Raw genomic sequence first — 23,847 nt, 5'->3', positions numbered from 1 at the left:
ATTATTATTATTATTATTATTATTATTATTATTATTATTATTATTATTATTATTATTATTATTATTATTATTATTATTATTATTATTATTATTATTATTATTATTATTATTATTATTATTATTATTATTATTATTATTATTATTATTATTATTATTATTATTATTATTATTATTATTATATATTATTATTATTATTATTATTATTATATATTATTATTATTATTATTATTATTATTATTATTATTACTACTACTTATTACTTATTTTATTACTTATTACTTATTACTTATTTCTATAGTCACCTTTAGATGATCATCTTCAAGAGCTTGAGCAATGCAACGATGAATCTTTGACACGGCCTCATGTTGTGGATTTGGCCATTAAAGAAGTTGGTACCTAAAAACTACTAGTTGCTGAACAAGCTGAACAATCATGTGCTCTCCTCGAGGAGAATCGACGTGGTAAGATGAAAGTGAATGAAAAAAATGTTAAAAATTTGAATCCTCCATCTAAAGGAAATGTCTGCCCTAAAGAAACTTCAGAGAATGTCATATCCACACATGCTCTTCTCCAGATTTCTAAGTTGTCTTTAAACACTTCCAAGAAGCAGATGGTAGGACACCCTGTGCCTTCTCATGGGTTGGTGAAAAGATAGTTTCAAACATACTTCAGAAAACGACTTTATGCATGTGAGAGGACATTCAAGACAAGATCATGTGCACTCTTTTTAAATATATCTCAAGATTTAGACAAAATATAACGACGATACTTTCGAGAATTGCGAAGATCTATGCAGACAACCTAACTCCTTGTTGAAGAATATTTAAACAATTATTTTAAGAGGGTAGACAATTTCAATGTTGTACAATCTTCGTATTTTGCGTAGTTGTCGTCGACAGACAAAGCTCATCAATTAGACAAGAAGCCTTAACTTTGATAAACCAATTACGAAAAGATGCCAAAGTTATTCAAGAGAGGGTTGCACAATTGGCTTTGGAAAAGATGGAACTAGAAAGCAGCTGACTTCAAAGTATAAATACTGAGTCTAAACAGCTATCTATCTTATCTTGTGAGAAGAACGAAGACATAGACAAGAAAGAACTAGAAGTTGCAAAGATCCAGAATGAAGTCAACACTCCGGCTATCAAAGAAGAAGTCATCGAGGCTCTAGCTACAGTTCATAAGAGTATGGAGGCTACACACGAGGAATTTAAGAGCTTCATGTGGAAGATTTGACTTTGCTCCCCTTCCCTTTTTTTTATTCGTTTTCTTTTTTTAATTTCAGTAAATACAAAACTTTGCTTTAATGATAATGAAAATTTCTTATTTCATGTTGCTTACGTACCATTTACTATGAGATTAAGTCATAATGTCGCTTACTAAACTTTTTTCTTGCACATATAACTGAACTTAAAGTTAACATTAAGCTGCCTACGTACCATTTTTATAACATTGAGATCAAATAGTTTGATTGGTTTTTTTTTTTTTTTATCACTCACCTTTTAAGCTCGTGTGGGTTTGGAGATTATGCAGTTTAAGCTCTTGCGATAAAGAGCTTTTTACATAATGACGTTACACATAAAATGTCTTGAGAATCCTATCATTGATTGGGGCAACTTTTAATCTATCTCGATCAATAATCTTGTATACTTCATTTGTGTAAACTTCTTTGACAATGTAGGGTCTATTTCATTTCATTTAGGTGTGAACTTATTCCCTATATACCTTATCGTGATTATCGATCTTCTTATAGCAAGGGATTCCTTGATGACAATCCCAACTTTAGGAAACTCCATCAATTGCTTAAGAATGCTCTACGCAATGACAGAACCTTGATTCTGCTCCTGGATGATTTCCCTTGAACACTGTGGGTACAGGTCCTAGTCTTGTGTAACCGTCGCTTGCAATAGAAGATGTGCAAGTGTCGCTTATAGAAGATTTGGATTAAGCTTTCTTTATTGTCATTGGTTTGCTTGTAGATTTAGATGATGAGAGAGAGATAAGAGGTAGAGATATCCCATCGAACGTGTCAATTTGACCAAACAATATTTCTAATATTTGATCCTTTAATTTTCTCTCGATTGAATGTCTATATGTTTGATTTGAGGAAGCTACATCACATAATGTTTTTCTTCAATCTTGGAGGGTGGTCGAGGAGAGTCTTCTTGTTCTTAGGAGAATTCTCTTTAAACTCGAGAGTCTTCTTGTTCTTGGGAGAATTCTCTTTAAACCCTATGGAGTAAAAATTTCTATCTCCACAGATGAGGAGGACTCTTCTATTTATAGTCCTCTTATGGGCTTGGACTTTGTTGATCCATGGATCAGACTCATGGATCCAATCACATATATTTTTGTCATATTTAGCTCTTAGGCTAAAATTGTACAAATAAATAATATTTAATTGAACCTAAAATAGTTAACTTTAACTTGAACCAACGATGAAAATGCGTGGCATCATCCTTATGTCAACACATGTCAACTTTTAATTAGTCCTAAATTCAATTATTTGTACTTGGTCCAAAAATTCTTAAACCAAATATCATATCCAACATCATATTTGAAAAGGCAACAAAATTCAATTATTTGTACTTGGTCAAAAAATTCTTAAACCAAATATCATATCCAACATCATATTTGAAAAGGCAACAAAATCTAAAATTACACACCTGTTTGTAGCTCACTTTTCAAAACCCTATACTCAAAAGATAAATATGATTGAATAATTGATAATTTTCTATCCAGGAAGAATAAATTAGTAACAAATAACAATTAAATGGTAATTCTATACCAAGGACATTGAACTTAACAAAACTATTTTGGCAAATAAATGTCTATAATCTAAGGTGTGAAACCATTGTTATCTTAGACAAGATGGGGGTTTCATATGCTACAAAAAGAGGGATACCACCATATGGGCGAGCCATGGCTGAAGAAGTTTAACCCAGTTCTGACCACCATGCCAGAGAGATCTCCTCCAAGTTGTTGCCTAAGACTTCAAACTCTGTATCCCGATTCCATGCTGCGAAAGAACTCCGTTTTCTCTACTGCTAATCCTATCTGACTATTCGACTATTCCTGCAACAGCAACAAACATCAAGACTGATCTTGTCCGCGGAAGTTTGTTAGATAGAGGGAGGTGTCCATACATGAAAAAACTTAACGAAACTCATCGTGGAAATCATAATCGTCCTCATCATCTTCGTTGAAAATGGCACTGTAAAATACGTAAGGATGATCGATCATTTCTGCCAAGGTGAGACGTCCATCTTTATCTGCATCAGCCTGTAAAATAAAGACAGAATGAAGATGTTAATCAACAGATGTAGTTGCTCCCTCTGGAAGATGAAAATATTTTCCAGGCCTAGTCTAATTCTAGATCTTATGCCTTATGGTAATGTTTTCTCATTTAGAAAACATTTGCAAGAAAGTTCTTCCATGTAAAATGATAAGATAAATGACGTCATACTATATCTTATGTTCTGAGGCTGATAGAGAACACTTGGTCTATCTTATTAAAATCAATGAGGACCATAATAACATTAACAATTATGCTACCGTTTATTGAGTTAAAAGTCAGATGCAATAGATTCATAATGAAATCTGATAAAGGAACTTCCAAGAGAATAACCATTCAGTCCACAAAGTGCAAACAGAAAACAATTGGTGTAATGACTGCGTTTTAATATGACCGATTTTACTACTCGTAAAATGAATTTTACACAATATTACTTATATGTGATGGGTGGTCGGTCAAGTAAAAATTAAAATAACTGTACAGAGTATAAAACAATCCATGGACAACCCAGCAAGCTCTCACTGATAGAGGAAAAGAAAGAGTAAATTGTTTCTACAACCATACATAAGAATCATGAGATGTTTGTTGATGACATTAATATGTGCCACAATATCCAAGCAATATCTCAATCGTAAAAGTAAAGCTAAAAAATTCATCGACTTGCATATGGGTTTTAAGATTCGTTATGGATGAGTACCTGCTGTATGATATATTCTGCCTGTTGTTTTGCATAGTAATGCTCTGATGGGTGAATTTTTCCAATTATAGGTAACAGCTCTTCATTAGACAGGTGTCTATGAAAAACAAAATACAACACACAAAATAATCCTTAAAGGTGTCAAATAGGATACAAAACTGTAGAATCATTGCTATAATCTTTTAATGAAACCAGACCCGTTCCTAGTAGATGGGTATATATTGGTTAGTAGGTGCCAATAGGTTCTCTCTAAGAATTATCTTTGGTTAGGATTAGGAGAGATGGGGAGCTCTTGAAATGTCTGTAGAATTGTTATTTATGTTCTTTTTAAAAATTACATTTTGTCAAACTGATTTTTATCAATTTTTTGTTTCTTTAATCTTTATTCAAAACCACAATTTCTTGGAGAGAAATGAAGAACATAGAAGGGCACTCAAGAGGATAGAAAAGAGAAAAAAAGAAGCCCAATCCCCGACAATAGAAAAGAGAGTTCAACCCTTCCTACAATAAAGGACTCCAATCCAAAGAATGATCCCAAAAGATCAAGACAACATATAAATACAATTTGGTTTTACGATTTGGTATGGAAGCAAAATAAAAAAATGGGATTACAATGCCTGGTTATGTGAACAATCATTGGCAGTCTATCACATTCTTTTATTTACTCCTGGGACAACCTAGTAGGCCACTCATATTATTTCTAGACCTATTCCTAAAGCATGATTGGTGACATCATAATTTCCTGCAACTTTTCCATCATCGTGTCATAATTGACATTTTTTGTCACTTAGCTGGAATGACGGAGGTTATGAGATCTGCTTGCTCATTAAATATCTAAGTTACTAATTCTCCGAGTTTGGCATTTTAATCTTCAGCACCAATTAGTGCTTGTATTTGTGTTCTCAAAACATGCCTTTTCTTTTCTCTCTTTTCTTTTTCAGGTTGATAGTTTGGTTGAAGAGTTTGCAGATATAAATCGTAAAATGGAGAAAACAGGAACATTCACTATGGATAAGAAAAAGCTCCTTCAACTTGTTGGAAAGGCCAATTCAAATTTAGCAGATGTAATTCTCAAAGTTGGTCTTTTTGAGAGGTAAAACCCCGATAGTTGGTATTGGACTTATAGTATATTGGTCTAAACAGATAGCTGTCTTTTTATTTTATTTATTATTGTTTTGAAAAGGATACAATATAAAAAACTGTTCATTAAGGAAATGCAAAGAGACTTGCAATGAAGAAACTAAAATGTTTGTCTCATGGCCAATCCAAGGGGTAATGGCAGCGCGCATAGCTCTAGAAAGCGGCGGAATAAGAGACCACCCACAACGCAGGACATTCTTAAAAAGGAAGACCATCTGTCGTTAAGCATTCTTATACATCGTTTACTCGGAATTGTGCAGATATAGGAATAGTCTGGTTCCTCACAGTAAGAGACTTCCTTGCGGAAGTTTCCCATCACATAAGGAAATGAAAACAAGTTTCCCATCACGTAGGGAAATGAAAAGAGATATACTCAAAATACAAACCAATAAGCAAACAAAGTAGAAGAAAAAAGATCCTCAAAACAAATAAAGAGGCAAACAAAATCCAGTAAACATCGCTTGGAATTAAGACTTCATTGATTTATGCTAAAATAATATATTTCTTGTTTATTTCACAAATAGAAAGATTTTACTTAAATAAAACAACTCATTACAAAAAAGGAAAAAATAAATTTGGCAAATATTATACAACCAACACAATAAAATATAATACAATAAAGGAAATAATCAACATTTCCCCTCAAGCTGGTTTGAAGATATCAGTCATTGCTAGCTTGTCAATCAGTTTGTTGAATTGCCACTTTGGAAGGCCTTTAGTTAACACATCTGCAATTTGTTCTGTTGTCGGAAGGTAGGGTATGCATATTACTCCCACATTGGTCTTTTGCTTTATAAAGTGTTTATTGACTTCAGTATGTTACGTCTTGTTATAAAGGACTGAATTGTGGGCAATGGAAATTGCTGCCGTGATACTGCATGAGCATTGTTTGAGTGAATCCCAATTCTTCCAACAATCTTATTCATTTACACTCACAAATGCGTTGGGTTAAAGCTCTAAATTCTGCTTCTGCACTACTTCTTGCAACAGCACTCTGTTTTTTACTTTGCCAAGTAGCAAGATTTCCTCCAAGGAAGGGGCAGTAACCAGATCTCAGTCATGCAACCTGCCCAATTAGTATTAGTGTAAACGTTAACATTAGATGATCATGTCTTTGAAACAATGTGTCTTTTCCTCAAGTACCTTTCAAATACTTAGGATTTTATTCTATAAACGGCATAAAAGTGAGTTGGTCCAAGAGCATGCATGAACTGACTTTTGATACTAATTGCAAAAGCAATGTTAGGACGTGTGGGAAAGATATATGAGTCTTCCTACAAGTCTCTAGTACTTTTCTCTTTCCTTTATCTCATTCTTGGTTGCAACTTTCAATTTCAAATTCTGCTCAATGGGAGTTTCTGCTACCTTGCAACCAAGTAAACCTGTCTCTTTTAACAGATCAATAATATTCTTCCTTTGTTTGAAAAGAATGCCACTTTTGGACCTGGCAAACTTCATGCCTAGGAAGTACTTTAAAGTTCCTAGGTCCTTGATCTGGAAATCATCTGCCAACTTTTTCTTCACGAAAGTTTGTTCTGTCTCATCATTGCTTGTAAGAACGATATCATCAAATTAAACTATCAAAATCATAACCTTGTCATTTCCTGTATGTTTGTAGAATATCATATGATCGACTTGGCTTTGACTGAATCCATAGCCCGTGACTACTTTCTCGAATCAAATCAAGCTCTAGGAGACTGTTTGTTCCAAGGAATATACAAGCGTTCAAATCAAGCTCTAGGAGACTGTTTGTTCCAAGGAATATACAAGCGTTCAAATCAAGCTCTAGGAGACTGTTTGAGACCGTATAATGATCTCTTTAACTTGCAAACTTTGTTAATCCCGAGATCTACCTTAAAACTAGGTGGCAAGTCCATAATTACCTCTTCTTTCAGTTCCCCATTGAGAAAGACATTCTTAACATCCAATTGATAAAGAGGCCAATCAAAGTTAGCTACAACAGACAACAAATTTCTAATAGAATTGATTTTGACAACTGTAGCAAATGTTTCTTGATAATCAACTCCATAGGTTTGAGTAAACCCCTCAGCAACCAATCCAACCTTGTACCTCTCGACACTACCATCAGCTTTACATTTTAGCGTAAACATCCACTTGCATCCAACTGTTTTCTTTTCTTTTCGTAGTTCAAGTATATCCCATGTAGAATTCATCTCTTCCATCACTGCTAATTTCCAATTCAATTCATTTGGGACCTCTTGTATATTCCTCGGAACAAACAGGTTGATTATTTTGGATGTAAAGGCTTTATGATTGTGAAAGTTTACGATAAGAAAGATAGTTTGCAATGAGATATTTGACAAATTTACTGGTACCTTTCCTGTTGGCAATTGTAATATCAAGATCAGAGACATTAGACAAGGAATTATGAGAAGAACGGGGAGAATTAGACGAAGTAAAAGGAGAATGTATGTTACCTGGATCTTCATAATCATTTATCGGGGTATTAGTTTGGTTTTGTGATAGATCATTCTCAATTCCTTCGAGTCAAGTTTCTTTTATTATAAAGCTGTAGTTCAGGTTTTTACTTGTCAAGTCAGTCTATAGTGGTTCTCCCCCTGAAGAACTCTCCACACTTGACGTCAAGAGTTAGCTCATAACTTTGGAATCAATGGTGTTTGGGATAGGTTAAGTGTCCCAAAAATTATCTTAAGGTTGGGGACTCCCTCTAAAGAGAATTTTGGCTAAAAAAAGGTTGATTTTCCAAAAACAGACATATCCATACTCTCAAAATACCTTTTAGTCGAAGTGTCAAAACATTTGTAAGCCTTCCTATAGGAGACAGCCTACAAAAATGCATTTAACAGCTTTAGGATCAAGTGAAGTACGAGTAGAGTTGGGATTATGAACATAAGTAGTGCAACCAAATAATTTAATTGGTAAGTCAGAGAAAAACCGAACAATAGGAAATCTTTTTTTAAAATTATTTAGAAGAGTTTTTAAATTCAAAACCTAAGAAGCACGAACACCGACACGAGATACGACACACCAGTTTTTTAACATATAGGATACAACATGCATAGGACACGACATGCAGAGGACACGTTCTTTTTTTAATTTTTTTGGTAGGTAGTTGGAGTAAAGGAGCCACTAACCTATCAAAACGGACTGCAATATTCCTCCACCACTGTTTCTTGCTTGATTATGAGAAATTGCCCACAAACTGAACCTTGGCATGATGAGCCAAATCGGATCAACAATCTTCGTTTCATATCATTCCAATTCAAAATTGGTTCTCGTTTGTCTGTGGCTTGGTACCAATTGAGAGCCGCTGCTTCGAAGCTAATGCTCCGCTGCTTTGAAGCTAATGACTGTCACTGTTAATTTTTTGGAATCAGTAAGTTTATGGATTTGTAAGTAACGATCGGATTCATTGAATACTGACATCTCAAACTTGTTTAATTTGCTATGATCCTGTTCACCCTCATTATTGTCTGAATGCATTGCTCCTATAGCCATAAATAGGTTCCACTGTGTTTGCCACTGTCGTATTCTTAATTTCCTCATTCGATTCCGAATTGGAAGGGCGATCTGACAATCCAACACCAGAAACTAGAGAAGCCAATAATGTTTGAGTGTCATCTGCATTCCTTCGTTGTTGTTCCAACTGTGCTATAAGGATAAAGCGTTGAACAATCTTAAGCAAGTGCAAGCAGCGTTTCTTCAATTTGTGGTAACTTCTGAACATCTACTTAAATCCTGGCAATTTCAAAATCAGTTACGCCTAACCGTTCTTCAATTTTCTTCTGTGCCACCTTTCCTATCATCCCCAGGTTGAGGGCTCTTATACCAGTATGATAGTTACTAAAGTAAAGTTCTTCTATTATAGATAATTTACTATTACATAGACCATTCCTCCCACACGAGAGAAACCCAAACACTTCAAACTAAAAGACTGTCTACCCATCTGCTAACTTAACTTCTTATTTAAACACATAACATAGCAACGGTAACATAACTTCCTTCATAACCAACTACTAACCACCTGAAGACTGAAACTAGTCAAGATAAATGCCCAAAACTACCCAAGATAATCATTCTTACTGTTGGATGATTCTCCCAACTCAATAATAACTACTTCTTTGCCCTTTTTGCCCCTGCGAGCATACTGATGTATAATCAGTGGCCTATCAAATACATTTTGCTTTTTATTTTATCTAGAGCCTCTTTAAAGCTTGGATTACGTCTTATGTGGTTTTCGCAGTACTTGGCGCCAGGATAGTACTATTGTTCAGAAATGTATTTGACATCCTAACAGAACCAAGATCATAACATAGAAAAGTTTGCCTTTCAAGCTTGATATAAGTAAACAAAAATATATACATTCTTACCTTCTTATTATTATTAATATTCGTGCATAGAAAATTCGATCATAATATTGCTTTAATTGGTAGAATTTTGTTATCTTAGTGCTCTTTTATGTCTTTTTCCTTTGCCACTCAGATCAGAAATTGCGTGGAGGGATGCAAAATATGCTCAAATATATGAGTACCTTCGGGAAGAGTACGAGGTCACCCATCGCGTTGGGAATCTAGATTTCAAATTGAAGTCTGTGGAGGTAATTTCATTCTATTCCATTCATTCCTTCAAAGTGGTTTTTTCCGTATAGTTGAGCCTCTTCTCTTGAACGTTCTTCTTAAATATCGTGGCAATAGCCAACTTGAAAGCAATATTATCTATTTTTGGTTATATGCAATGGAAAATGTGTTGAGAGGACGTGTAACCTCGTGAAAACTTTCGTATTTTCTTTAGTATTCTTTTTAAGGGAAAGAAAACCAATTTATACTAAATGTTGTATTAACTAAATCTCTCAACTTTCACAAGTGAATGAATTTAAATCCTTCATTCTTATTTCATTTTAAAATCGTTAAATCGTTAATGCATAATATTCACACATGTACAAGGCTTTAAATTCAAGGATTGGAACGTATTAAATCAAATGGATACTAGGAGCTTCTGATTAATTTTATTGGTTTTATCATATTCTTGTCCACTCTTTCTTCACTTATTTAGAAAAAGTTACATAACAACTTTTCCTACTGCTTCGGTAGAATTTTAGGAAAAGAATTTTTTTATTTAACAGTTTGGATGGTGGATATTATTTCGTGGGTATGAGCATTATTATCCCTGGACATTTAGATCCCAATGTTCAAGAATTAAATGTTTATTTTTTTTAAAGAAGAAGAATAAAAAAAATTAAAATATTGACATCAATATTCTAATCCGTGGTGAAGGGACGTGGTCCTATCAAAAGCTAGCTACTATTGTAGGAGAATCAATTCATAGTTCTTCAAGGAGTGAAGTTTTGAGGACTCTCTTTATTTAATTAGTTTAGAATGTTTCTTTAAGAAATTGGTTCTGCTAAATTGTTTCCAAGTGTTTGTGCTGTCCATCTGAAGTTTGTGTATTCTGAAGCTGACCCAAAATAATGCAAATGAAATCAGGGAGTGGTGTGTGTTCCTTTTCCAAAAGCCGAGCTAAGGAAAAAATAATCAACATTCTCATTGTGATTTCCTTATTTAAATCTTTAACCTAGATTCTTCCACTTATATCATACTCACTGGAAGGAGGTTCTTTTACTTTTATGGAAATGATATTTCTTGAGATAGAACAGTGTTTAATTCTTCTCTAATAAATTTGCACCTTCCTTGAAGCATAACATTCATTTTCTTCAAGAAGTCCTCCAGAATAGGAAATCAGATCTCTTGGAATGGTGCATCATTGGCCTATTGAGCATTGAAAACATTATATCATTATATGAGATTGTTAAGGATTCAACTCCCATGCAACTCTGATTTGCCAGCGTCGCGGATGCAATTTTTGATCTGCAATTAGTAAAGTCTAATTTTGTTTTTTGTTGTACTAATTATTTTATCATAAAGATAATAATCTGATTTTCTTATATTTTTATTTGATCCTCCAGCTCTCCATATTACATTATGCTCATGTTGTCTTACATTATTGCATTATATATATAGATGCGCATAAACATACAACTATTGTAACTCGAACAAAATTCAGTTGGAGAAATTCATTACTATTTTACCTTCTAGTTTTCTTTTATGTAAATAACTATTGAAAAGTTTCCTAAAGTATGTTGATGTTGAGCCATAGCAAGTACTTTTAGAAGATGCAACTTATTCTCTCTAGGGAGAGATTCTTGAAACTGATCACAGATACAAAATTGTGTACATTTACAATAAGTTTAGGAATATTGTAATAGGTAGCAAAATAAGTTGAGATATTTTGCAAATGTGTCTTCCAGATTTCTACTATTGCAAATATGAGAAAGAATTCAAGTTATGATTTTGGTTATTTCTTTATATCCATTTATCTTCTTGATGAACCTAAACAAAGTTCCTACTTTCTCTTTTCTTTTTTTTTTCCATTTGCATGCATGATCTTTTTCTCCTCTCAACATTTTTCTTCTTCGCAAGTGTGGTCTCAATCCTTATTTTCTTTGTCTTGACCATGATCAATAACTCAACTTTGAGGCGGTAGACGGTGTGGTGTTTGAGAAATTGTCAAGTGATTTTTATTATCTAATATGAAGTGTATGATAACATTCTTAGATCTATAAATTTACAAATTATTTACATCTGCAAACCTTTTATCAAAATAACAATGGACAGCAACAACGAGACAGTCAATTAATACATTATATAGCAAGTCTTCCATTTCGGGGAACAACTAACTATAGTCAAATTCATCACCATCTTCTCACAATTTCTGCCATTTTACAACAACTCCATAGGTCTTCCGCAACATTCCAAGTCAGTAGCTAATCTTAAGTACAAAAGTTCCTATGAGGGAGGCATAGTAGCTCTAAAATTTCTCATCCCACAAAAGTGTGTGTTGACGGACGATTAGAGAATTCGTCCAAGGAAAAGACTTAGAATTTTGAGGATTCATCTCAAGTTCAGTAGAGTTGTAATTTTCCTGTGTTTTTTATTTGATTGAATTTATTAATGAAATATTTCGTTTATAATCACTTTTTGGTTCACTGTGGTTTACACGAGATCTTTATAGAGAAATTTAATTTGTGAACTCCAACTTGTATTAATAATGTATTTATGTTGATTTGATGCAATGAGTCATTTGATCTCCTGATTCTCTCTCACTTAGATGCTTATGCTTGATTTGAGGAAGGAGAGCACGTGACGTTCTTGAAGTTGGAGTCTTGAAACAAAGTTTGTATCTTCAAATGAAGGGAACTCCAGTATCTATAGAGTTCTTTAGTGGCTTTTATGAACTTGAGTCTGGTTGATTTATGGACCAGAGCTAAATTAAATTTATTTTTTTGGCTCGATTGAATTTTAGTCTTAACCGAGTAAATAATATTAATTAAACTAAAATAATTAATTTGATCCAAACATGTGTATCATCCAAATTAACAAATTTATATTTTTTTTCAATTTTAATTTGGGACACATGTCAATTTTTAATTAGTCTTGAATTCAACGATAATGCGTGATTGATCTAAAATTTTTTATTCTACAACTATAATAGTATTGGGGAATTGCCAAAAATAGGCCAAAAATGGGGTAGAAAAAGAGTTTTAGGATTGATTGTAAAAAAGTTGAGATTTAGGACAAATTTTGGGTAGAGGGATTTAAACCCGAGACCTCTTGGTTCTAAGTACATACATACAGGCGTTAGTTGAGCTTGGTTGACAATTTCTATACTTTTTTAAGTAACAAATAATTGGAGAAATTTTGTGGCTATATTTATGATTTTTCTCAAAGAACTTAAGGATCTTTATTTCCATTTCTATATATTGTGGGAATTTTTGCAGACATTGATATGGGTGAAACAAAGAAAGTAACCGAACAAACTAATATTGGACAGTTGGAGTTCAGCCCTGCACGACCCTTTGACAAAGCCCTTCCCTCACTTCTAGCCACCATTGTCCATTGTTCACACCTAACACAACCTAGTGGTAGCATGTCACTTCCTCCTTGCCAGCCAGTTCACCCCAGCCTGTAGGTCAGTCAGCCTGTTATAAAAGAAAAAAATCAATTTTTATGTTCTCCCCCAACCGACAGTGAGCTTCACGGTGACATCTATTCTAATCTACACTGACTTTCACCCTACTTCGACCACAACCAGACTTTCATAGTTAATAGGGTGGTAATTTTGCTGGTTTCGACATTATGTACATGCATGAGTTTAATCACCCCTCCCTCCTCTTTTCCTTTTCAGTTATGAGATTAAAGTGAGGGAATGACAAGAGAAGATCATGAACCAACGAAAATTACAGGTAATTATTGTTTTTCTTTTTTTCCTTAACTCTTTTTAGCCTTTGGAAATATTTAGCAAAGAACTCATGTATGATCTGCATTGAGACCGTTCTTGAGTTGCTTTCATCAGACAAGTTTATGAAGTTCTTGTTGTTGGTTTGTCATGATTTTGTTTCAATTTTTCTGGGAAACTAAGAGTTGTTACTCTTGATTTTTTTTCGAGTATTTCTCAGTCTAAGAGTAATTTATCACTAAGCACATGATTTTGTTGGTAACATGCAAGATACAACCTGAATGGAATATCAAATACCATAATGTATTTGTCAGATCATGCAAGACAACTATACAAGCAGATAATTATGCTTATAGTAGCAATCGGCAATAAAATTATTTTTAAAATTTATTTCAGTGTTCTAATTACCTTGTTATCCTAATTCCTATCTTCTTTCGCCTTGCAGATGTGTTGAAATTTGTTGTCAGAATCTGTTTGAATGATGAACTTCATGCATACAATTGTTGTGGTTGTCACAACTGGAATCTATTAAACAAAATCAAATACTTGATAATAACTACCTCTCCACACTGTTATGTTTCTTGTTTTTTCGTTTTCAATAATTTGATCGGTTTTAGACTTTTGATTTATTTTCAATTAGAAGTAAATGAATGAAGGAAAAAGATAACAGAAAAAGTTGATTTTACTTTTACTATCATTTTCCTATGCTTTTTAGTTTATGGGGATAGATATTTGTTGGTGTTCCTTTTCTTAAGTTAGAAGAAAAAAGTTGGGGCATAACTTTACATGGACAATCAAGTCATTTTTTTTCTTAATTTGTGTCTTTTATAGCTAAAAGAAGAAAACTTAAGAATTACATATAAGTAGTATAAAGTCCTAATATAAGCTTGATAAAAAAATTTCCTTTAATTTTTACTCTGTTTATAAACTTATGAGGTTACAAATTGCAATATATTTTCTAATACCATATTATGAATAATTTGGATAGCTGGTTGTGTTTGAAAACTGTATCTTCTTCCATCGTCATTGGTTTATCGTTGCTTTCTTTTCATTTTTGTTAAATTTCAACAAATATCAAGTTGATGTGACTTTTATTGTAGGATATGGGTAATGTTTACAATTTCAAGGATTAGAACTTTTCGTTTATGTTGTTTATCAGACCTTCTATACATCTCTACAATTATATGATCTTTATGGTGAATACATTGTGCAAGGCCGTATATTATAAGATCAATACTGTTTTTTAAAGGAAAGAAAAATATATAATGTGCTACACACCAAATTTTCTTCAAAGAAAAAAAAACAAATTAAATATGTTCCATACTTTCTTTTTGTAGTTTGTGATCCTAGCTAAACTCAGGTTAAAGAGTTATGTTTATATTTGTATATTTGAATGGAGTTAATTGCAAATACAACGATTAGATACAAAATATTTGCATATGTAACACATATTGTATTGCTAATATAAATATATCACTCATAGATTTTGCTATAATTATACTTGTTTAAACATACTAATACACACTTAATCTTCTTAGTTCAATAATGGTATGGAGTGGAACAAACTTCCTACGTTAGGATAAAAGGGTCACACAAATTACCTTCGTAGTAAACTTACTTTTGACATTATTCATTTAACTTAGGGTAAGTATAATGGATTAGCAATTTTATGAATAATAATTAAGTATATAACAATATCTTTTAAAAATTGTAAATGTAGCAAAATATATTTGTGATAGATTTATATCGTTAATAGACTCTTATGGCTTATAAGCGAATGACATATGTGATTTAAAATAACTGCAGCAATTAGTTTAAAATGTTGTTATATATCTACGAATTTCTTAATTGTTATATTCATTTGTCATTAGTTGTATTTAAAAGGGATGACCAGAAAAACATTAAAACAAGAGGTTTACTTTTGATAAAAGAAAATTTTAAATTTAAATTGCTAAAATAGCAAAATGTGCATGTCTAAGTGAAAATTATTCAACAATAATCACGGTCGAACTCAAACTCCCAAAAACAATGATTACATTTATTCCCTAATTTGCTAATTCATTTTGGATTAGGTTTATTTTTGACAACAATAAAAAAATTGAGGTGTGGAACAATGATATTATAAATGCCAAAGAGTAGTTAAGATGCAAAATATAAATTTATATTTGCAATATTAGGTCAAAATGAATGATAATTTAGTTAGATTTTTGTCAAATAAATAAAAATGTGAACCATACCAAAAGCAAATATAGATGCTTTTTTATTATTGAATTTTCATAGAATAAATAATAAAAAAAAGTAGAAAATATTTGCCTTTTAACTTTTTCTTTTTTAATTTTCATACAAAATATTTAATCCAAAAATTAAATAACTCTCCTCCACGGTCAATTTTCTTTTCCCTCTTCTTCAACCTCAACGGTCTCTTTTATTTCAAATTTCTTTCCCCTTTTTCTTCTCCATCGGTTTACTCTGCCTCTCATCTCCCCTTCTCTTCTTCGTCTTCCTCAAACCCTGCGATTTCCTATCTCTCAAATTCCGTTTCGCTCTTCCTATACCTCCAAAATTTCGCTCTTCCTCTCTAACGTGAAGCAGCCAAGAAACTCTATCTTGCGACATACCCATCTCGTCGATCCACCACTTTCTTCTTCTTCTAGCCTTAACGGTGCCGAAATCAAGGGCGCAGACCCCCTCGGAAACCCAAGTCTTCCAAAGAAAATTCTCCACCGTCAGATCGGTTTTCGATTCCAAATCCTGAAGAGCCCGCTTCCACCTAGGCCTCCCTCTTCTAACCCGACCGTTCCTGAGAGTTCGCTATCACATACTGCTTTTACCTGCAATCCCGATCCAAGGTAATGCTAAAATAATGTTGCTAATATCTGGAATATGGTATTACTGAATTTAGTAAAAATAAATAAATAAATAAAAGAAGTATACCTGTAACAACTAACAGTTGTGAGCACTGTCGGAAAAAGGCAATGAATTTGTAAATCGAAGTGCAGATAGTTCTGTTGTTTAGGATGGAAAAGCATGAGTATCACGTTTCTATATTCAACGGACTGGTACTTGTAAAATTTAGGCTCATAATCATTTTATTGTGCAGAGACTGGCAGATGGTTTAAGTAGCTGGTTCCGGAGGCAGAAGCTAACAGGTGCAGCTGGGGAGCGCTTGAAGGAAGCACGCAATATCAACCGATCACTCTCACAACTCGGGTAACCGATCAAAACTATTGGGAGATATTTCAAATTTCATTTAAGCAGTGATCTTTCCAATGATTTTTTTCTTTATTTATTTTGTAATGTCAATTAGTTGGCTAATTATTTATCAGAATGCTTGTTGATATCGCTGCATGTTTTATTTTGTAATGTTTGTACTTTTTAGTTGTGATTTGTGAATATGCTAGGATTGATTTGATTTGCTCTTCTGACTGTTAAGATCGGAATGATGTTGCTCATCTGAAAGAAGGCAGCATCATGTGCTTGAAGACTTGTGGAGTATGGAGAGTGAATGGTCAAATTTGAGGAATCGTATCTGCTGGCTTTGTAGTCCAAACAGGTTGTCTGGCTAACTTTCTTTTTCTCATTTTCAACCAATTAGGATAGCTGTCATGTTTTTTGAATTCCTTGCCATTCTTGAGTAGTAACTTGCATTTGTTTATTAAAAGGTTTTAATTAAGATTATGGTGTTCATAACTTTGTAGTGTCACACTAAATAACTTAAAAGAGTTAGTTTGACAGTTGACAAACATGATAGTAATGTGATAGTGAGTGCAAGGGTAAAAAGAGCTGCTTCTGTTGGGTTAAAGGGATGTTTGTGTTTTTTAGTGTGATGTGTTTTGTTTTCAAGTTCGTTAGTAGACGTATTACTTAATTGAGCATTTTGATACCATAGCCAGTGTAGGGGAAGATGAATGGAGGGTGCTATGAGACTAGTTAAGACTTATATGTATCCTAATTTTAGTAATATATAAAATTGAGAGAATTTCCTTTGATTTTCAGGAACAATGATGAATAATCAATGAAAAATGAATGAAAAGGTTTATCCATGCAAGCTTCAAACCAAAGTCAAGGATATCGATCCTTCCAGGGGAGTCCAAAGTTCCAAGATTGTTTATCCATGCATCATTTTGTCGATCTACTAAGATTAAATTGTCTCGTTGTAGTTGCAAGACTGGAACAATAGACGGCAGTTTACACCACCCAGTGACTTCCATGCTGACGCGATGAATGATTATTTCATTTCACAGGTAATTGTTCTCAATGAATGTTTTGGTTCTAACGACCTGCTATCTGATCGTAATTCTAATTATTTACTTGGCCTTGTTTCTTTGTAGGCAGTGATAGAAAATACCAGAGCAAATGATATACACAAGCGAGTTCCCTTTTTAGTACCGTTTACTAGCAGGGTTAAGATTTTCACTGTAAGCAAGTTATTTTTTTGGTTTCCTTATCCACAATATTGAATTTCTTGGACGACTGTTAGTTATAGAAATATGTAAGATATTTTTTATTTATGGTTACTTTCTCTATAACTCATTTCACAGACACAACTAGCAGCAGCTAGGCAAAGGAATGGATCTCTTGCTGTTTTTGCCAGAAACCGGTTTAGAATTCGACGAAATCATATATTGGAAGATGCTTTCAGTCAGATGAGTGCATTGTCTGAAGTTGATCTTCAAGGATCGGTAATTTCAGACTTCCATGATTTATGAAAAATGAAATTGTTATCTTACTTTTTTCTATCTTTTTCTTTGCCCTCGTGAAAACGACCCCTTCCCTCTTCTGCATCCTATAGTTGCAGAGTTACTTGTAATTGTTTATTAGTTTTTTCTTGTTTGTGTTGGGTCAATTGCTTCACTTTTCTGCATGCAGATACGTGTGTCTTTTGTTAATGAATTTGGAGTTGAGGAGGCAGGAATTGATGGTGGTGGTATTTTTAAAGATGTCATGGAGAACATTACACGGCAGCCTTTGACGTGCAGTATGGTTTATTTAAGGTTATCACGACATTCCTTATTATTAGCATGGCATGGCTTTGTTAATCCTGTAGTATTATTGGATAACATGAAGCGTGATGAGACAGCCATAGTTGTTTGAAATCGCTTTTCAAAATAAAAATAGTTGTGAGATCACATTTCAATATAAAAATTGGTTGCTTGAAATCTATTTCATAAAATTTCAGTAATATGTGGGTATGTATTGTTCATTTTTTCTAATATAAGTTATTTTCTGCTTGGTAATCCAGCAAATTGCTGACCATTTGCTCTACCCCAATCCTGGTTCGGGAATGATACATGAGCAACATCTCCAGTTTTTCCATTTCCTCGAAGTTCTTTTGGCAAAGGTATGGCCATAATTCCCAATCATACATGGAATTTACTTTGGTTGATTAGTTTTTTCTTTTTTTGGATAAGGATATCCTGGTCTTGGCCTTATCGTGGAAGATTCTTATATATCTTTCACCCCATACTTTGGTTGAATTTTGGAACATTAATGTATCGCCTGACATTCATAAATACAATGTCATAATTTGAAATCTGCTGTCTTCCTACATTATGCATGTTTTTCTGTTATTGAAGTTGCTGCCCGGTTGTGCTAAAAGTTCTCAAGCAGTCATGCTAAAAGATCTCAATCACATTAAATGATTTTTGACAGGATGTTGTTGTTTTACCCTTCTTCCTGTAGGTCATGTTTGAAGGAACTCTTGTTGATATACTTTTTGCAACATTCTTCTTGAGCAAGTTAAAACAGAAGTAAGGTTTTTAAAGATTTACTGTCTTACTGTTTTGTATTTTGTGCTGATCCACTAATCGTAGTATTGATGGTCATGACAATGACTAGTTGCAAGTTACTTGAATTTTTAGGGTTCTAAAAATCTTACATTTTATTATGGGTGCACTGCCTACTAATGAGATTGTCAATTGCTAACTTCCAAATGTTGAATTTGGGATTTCCATGCTACATTCACTTTCTTGATCTGCAATTACAGAGCTACTCTATACTGGAATAAAGTCTCATCTGAACTGTACATTGCTTTTGATGCTGTAATTGCAAAGCTAGGAAATCTTTATGTATAATGCCTTTTTTTTTATCATTTATTAATGAAAATGAGAAGCCTTTTTATAGGCTGGAGATTACAAGAGTTGTTAAACTAACTTGGGGTTGAGTTAGTTTACTTATAACTAACTCAAGATACAAAATTGTTAATTCAAATAACTAATCCTAAACTATAAAAATGGTAATTCAAACACCTCCTCTAGGATAAAACTCAAGAAACATAAAGAAGGGGGATGTTCTACATTAGCTTTTGTCAAGGCTTTAGCCAAAATTTTATTTATCAACTGTGGGGGAGGATTTGAGAGCTCCCCAATCTCTACACACTTCTCTAATGAGAGTCTATACCAAAATCAAGATACCCATACCCTTCCACTCAAGAAACTTAAGTAATTGCTTAGAGAAATAACAAAATACTTGGCCCCACTCTAACAAACACATTCCTAAGGGCCCACACAAATAGAAAAATACCAACTAACTCTCAATCATTCTTTCTTCTTCCTATTCTTGTCTCTACGGGAATACACCTTTACTATGGGAGGTCTATCATTACCCGCCCCCCAAATAGCCACCTTGTCCTCAAGGTGGAATTCAGGAAACTGTTTCTTGAATAAGAGCAGCTTGTTCCCACGTTGCACTTTCAAGTGTCCCCTCACTCGAACGGATCAAAACTTCTAAGTTGTCCTCCTTTTCTATTGTTTTGCGAACTCCCAATACTTCTACCGGAGACACTTGCATAGACAAATCAGCAGCCAAATCTTTTGAAATTGGGAATAATGGCCTGTTTGAACCCACGACCTTGCGAAGAACAGAAACATGAAAGACCGGGTGTATAAGCGATTCCTTGGGAAGGGCCAAACGGTATGCAACGAAACGAATTCGTGCCACGATCATAAATGAACCAATGAATCTTGGGGCTAATTTGGTGTGCTTAAAACGGCTGAGAGAGGACTGTCGGTAAGGGCGTAACTTCACATAAACCCAATCATGAACCTCAAACTGCACCTCCCGTCTTTTAGCATTAGCATATTTGACCATTCGCTGCTGTGCTTTCAGTAAATTGGCCTTCAAAACGCCCAAAATTTCATCTCTTTCTTTCATCAAATGGTCTACTTCATCATTCACCCGGCTCGAGCCCTTCACATATGGTAATATAGAGGGGGGTGGTTGCCCATAGAGGGCCTCGAAGGGGGTCATCAATGTGGCTGTACGGACTGTTGTATTATAGCTTAATTCAGCCCAAGCTAGCCATTTAACCCATTGTTTAGGTGTGTTCATAGAAAAACACCCTAGATACGTCTCCACCCCTCGATTGACAACTTCCGTTTGACCATCTGTTTGGGGGTGGTAAGTGGTGCTTCATCTCAACTGAGTTTCCAACAACCTCCACAACTCTTCCCATAATAGACTTGTGAAAATACGATCACGATCCGACACTATACTTCAGGGGCATCCATGCAAACGAATAATCTCTCGCATAAAAACAGCAGCAACCACTTTTGCACCAAATGGATGTTTCAAGGGGATGAAATGTGCATACTTGGAAAGAAGATCCGCAACTACCAATATAACATCATAACCCTCGGATTTGGGGAGGCCCTCAATAAAATCCATACTAATATCTTCCCACACACGGTCCGGAATGGGTAATGCTTGAAGGAAACCAGCCGGAGTTAAAGACAAGTATTTGGCTTGCTGACACACGGAACATTCAGCAACATAGGTGCGGATATGGGCTTTCATACCTCGCCAATATACCTCCCTTGCTAGCCTTTGATATGTTTTCAATGCACCATGATGTCCCCCTATCGGGCTGTTATGGAACTCAGCTAATAATAAAGTAATATTAGGTGAATCCTCCTCCTTGTAGCAAATATCCATCTGGAGCTGGCTGTCCATTTATCAAGGATAATCGAATATTGTTAAGAGATTCATTTCCAGCCACTTGATCGATGAAAACCGAAGGGTTTAGCCCGCCCACAATACTTACGAGGCCCAATTCAAATACCGGTGGTAATCTCTATAAGGCATCGGCCGCTTTGTTTTCCAATCCTTTCTTGTACTCAATCACAAAATCATACCCCAATAGTTTAGCGATCCATCTCTGATATTCTCCCCCGATAGCCCGTTGTTCAAGAAGAAACTTCAAACTTTTCTGATCTGTACGCACCACAAAAGGCTTACCCAATAGATATGGTCGCCATTTTTGAACAGCCAGCACTATTGCCATAAGCTCCCGTTCATAAACAGCCTTAAACCTATGGGTAATAGGTAAAGCTTGACTGAAAAAGGCCACTGGTCGTTGATTTTGCATTAGGACAGCCCCAATACCCACACCCGAAGCATCAGTTTCCAGCACAAAACTTTGTGAAAAATCAGGAATACCTAGCATCGGGACAGACATCATTGCTGACTTTTAACTGCTGAAATGCGTTCTCGGTCGTCTCATTCCACTTAAAGTTACCTTTTTTAACAGTTGTGTCAAGGGGGCAGCACAATAGAACCGTAGTTTGCAACGAATTTCCGATAATACCCCGTTAGCCCCAAAAAACCCACCTAGCTCCTTCACGTTCTTGGGTGCTGGCCATTTAACCATCGCTTCTATTTTTGTTGGATCCGCTGCCACCCCCTCTGAAGAAATAACATGGCCCAAGTATTCAATTTTGTCAACCGCAAATTGGCATTTTTTAAAGTTGGCTACCAGTTGATGAGCTACTAGAGTTTCCAAAACCATTGCCAATTGGTGCAAATGCTCGTCCAAGGACTTGCTGTAAATTAAGATGTCATCAAAGAAAACCAAAACAAACTTGCGTAAATATGGGCGAAGAACATCACTCATGATTGATTGGAATGTTGCCGAAGCGTTTCAACCCAAACAGCATCACAAGGAATTCATAGGGCCCCTCGTGGGTTCGAAACGCTGTTTTGTGAACATCGGCTGCCCGCACAAATAGAAAAATATCATCAGAATGCTTGTTTTTCTTTATTTATTTTGTAATGTCAATTAATTGGCTAATTATTTATCAGAATGCTTGTTGATATCGCTGCATGTTTTATTTGTAATGTTTGTACTTTTTAGTTGTGATTTGTGAATATGCTAGGATTGATTTGATTTGCTCTTCTGACTGTTAAGATCGGAATGATGTTGCTCATCTGAAAGTAGGCAGCATCATGTGCTTGAAGACTTGTAGAGTATGGAGAGTGAATGGTCAAATTTGAGGAATCATATCTGCTGGCTTTGTAGTCCAAACAGGTTGTCTGGCTAACTTTCTTTTTCTCATTTTCAACCAATTAGGATAGCTGTCATGTTTTTTGAATTCCTTGCCATTCTTGAGTAGTAACTTCGCATTTATTTATTAAAAGGTTTTAATTAAGATTATGGTGTTCATAACTTTGTAGTCACACTAAATAACTTAAAAGAGTTAGTTTGACAGTTGACAAACATGATAGTAATGTGATAGTGAGTGCAAGGGTAAAAAGAGTTGCTTCTGTTGGGTTAAAGTGATGTTTGTGTTTTTTAGTGTGATGTGTTTTGTTTTCAAGTTCGTTAGTAGACGTATTACTTAATTGAAAATTTTGATACCATAGCCAGTGTAGGGGAAGATGAATGGAGGGTGCTATGAGACTAGTTAAGACTTATATGTATCCTAATTTTAGTAATATATAAAATTGAGAGAATTTCCTTTGATTTTCAGGAACAAGGATGAATAATCAATGAAAAAGGAATGAAAAGGTTTATCCATGCAAGCTTCAAACCAAAGTCATGGATGTCGATCCTTCCAGGGGAGTCCAAAGTTCCCCCTTATTTTTCTCCATTTACTTTGATTTTCAAAAGCTTTTAGGACAGAAAAAGCAATTTTTTGAGTGGGTGTGGGTAATAGCTTGCTTAGCTTGCATGTTTAGTGTAAACTTGGGGGTTCAAATTTTGCCCAAATTTCAAAATTTTTCAGAATTCTTTCCATACAATAATGAGCATTATACCTTCTTAGCTTAATTAGATCTTGCATAAAAAGCATGATTGGCAACCCTTGAGCACTGAGCTCGGGTTTATGATGTGAAATTCTGAATTTTGATGAGTATATGTGCTGCAATTTGAGCATAAGCTGCTGTCTTTTTTGTTTTAAGCTCCTTTTAGCTATTTCTTATTGAGATGTGAATGCATGATTGAGAAAATGGTATGTGTGTTGTGAATGCTTGATTGAATGTATAATAAATAAGTGCATGGATACTTTTCTAGCTTTGTCTTCCTTTGTTGCTTTGTCGTGACTTACCTATGATGCACTTAGTCCAAACCTAGCCTAGATAGAGTAAAAAAGGATAGGAGGCTCTCTTTAGAAACTGGGATGGTTTTAACAAATTTGTCTTGTCAAACATGAGTTAGAAGCCTCTT

The 23,847-nt window shown here is 34.4% G+C and overlaps 1 protein-coding gene and 3 long non-coding RNA genes across 4 annotated transcripts in view; 3 read left to right on the top strand and 1 right to left on the bottom strand.

Moving 5' to 3' along the window:
* The window catches only part of LOC116406004 (E3 ubiquitin-protein ligase UPL6-like), a 43,779-nt gene extending 24,348 nt beyond the window's left edge, over nucleotides 1–19,431 (top strand). The window contains exons 3-4 of the mRNA XM_031889714.1: nucleotides 18,649–18,747; nucleotides 19,089–19,431. Of these exons, the coding sequence (XP_031745574.1) occupies nucleotides 18,649–18,747; nucleotides 19,089–19,160 (171 nt within the window). The 3' untranslated portion in view covers nucleotides 19,161–19,431. The remainder of the gene's footprint in view (nucleotides 1–18,648; nucleotides 18,748–19,088) is intronic.
* Nucleotides 2,716–4,147, bottom strand: LOC116406006. The gene is made up of 3 exons (XR_004219088.1): nucleotides 3,993–4,147; nucleotides 3,147–3,282; nucleotides 2,716–3,075 (listed from the first exon to the last, which is right to left on the bottom strand). It is a non-coding gene; the product is annotated as an uncharacterized LOC116406006 (long non-coding RNA).
* LOC116406012 lies at nucleotides 12,979–14,120 on the top strand. The gene is made up of 2 exons (XR_004219094.1): nucleotides 12,979–13,413; nucleotides 13,852–14,120. It is a non-coding gene; the product is annotated as an uncharacterized LOC116406012 (long non-coding RNA).
* Nucleotides 17,689–18,366, top strand: LOC116406008. Its single transcript, XR_004219090.1, has 3 exons — nucleotides 17,689–17,824; nucleotides 17,948–18,088; nucleotides 18,276–18,366. It is a non-coding gene; the product is annotated as an uncharacterized LOC116406008 (long non-coding RNA).
* Nucleotides 19,432–23,847: the final 4,416 nt, after the last annotated feature.

The sequence above is a fragment of the Cucumis sativus genome, unplaced genomic scaffold, assembly GCF_000004075.3.
Source record: "Cucumis sativus cultivar 9930 unplaced genomic scaffold, Cucumber_9930_V3 scaffold54, whole genome shotgun sequence".
NCBI classification, from domain to species: domain Eukaryota; kingdom Viridiplantae; phylum Streptophyta; class Magnoliopsida; order Cucurbitales; family Cucurbitaceae; genus Cucumis; species Cucumis sativus.
Note: the sequence above shows the minus strand (reverse complement) of the source record. Positions and strands in the feature narration are given on the sequence as shown.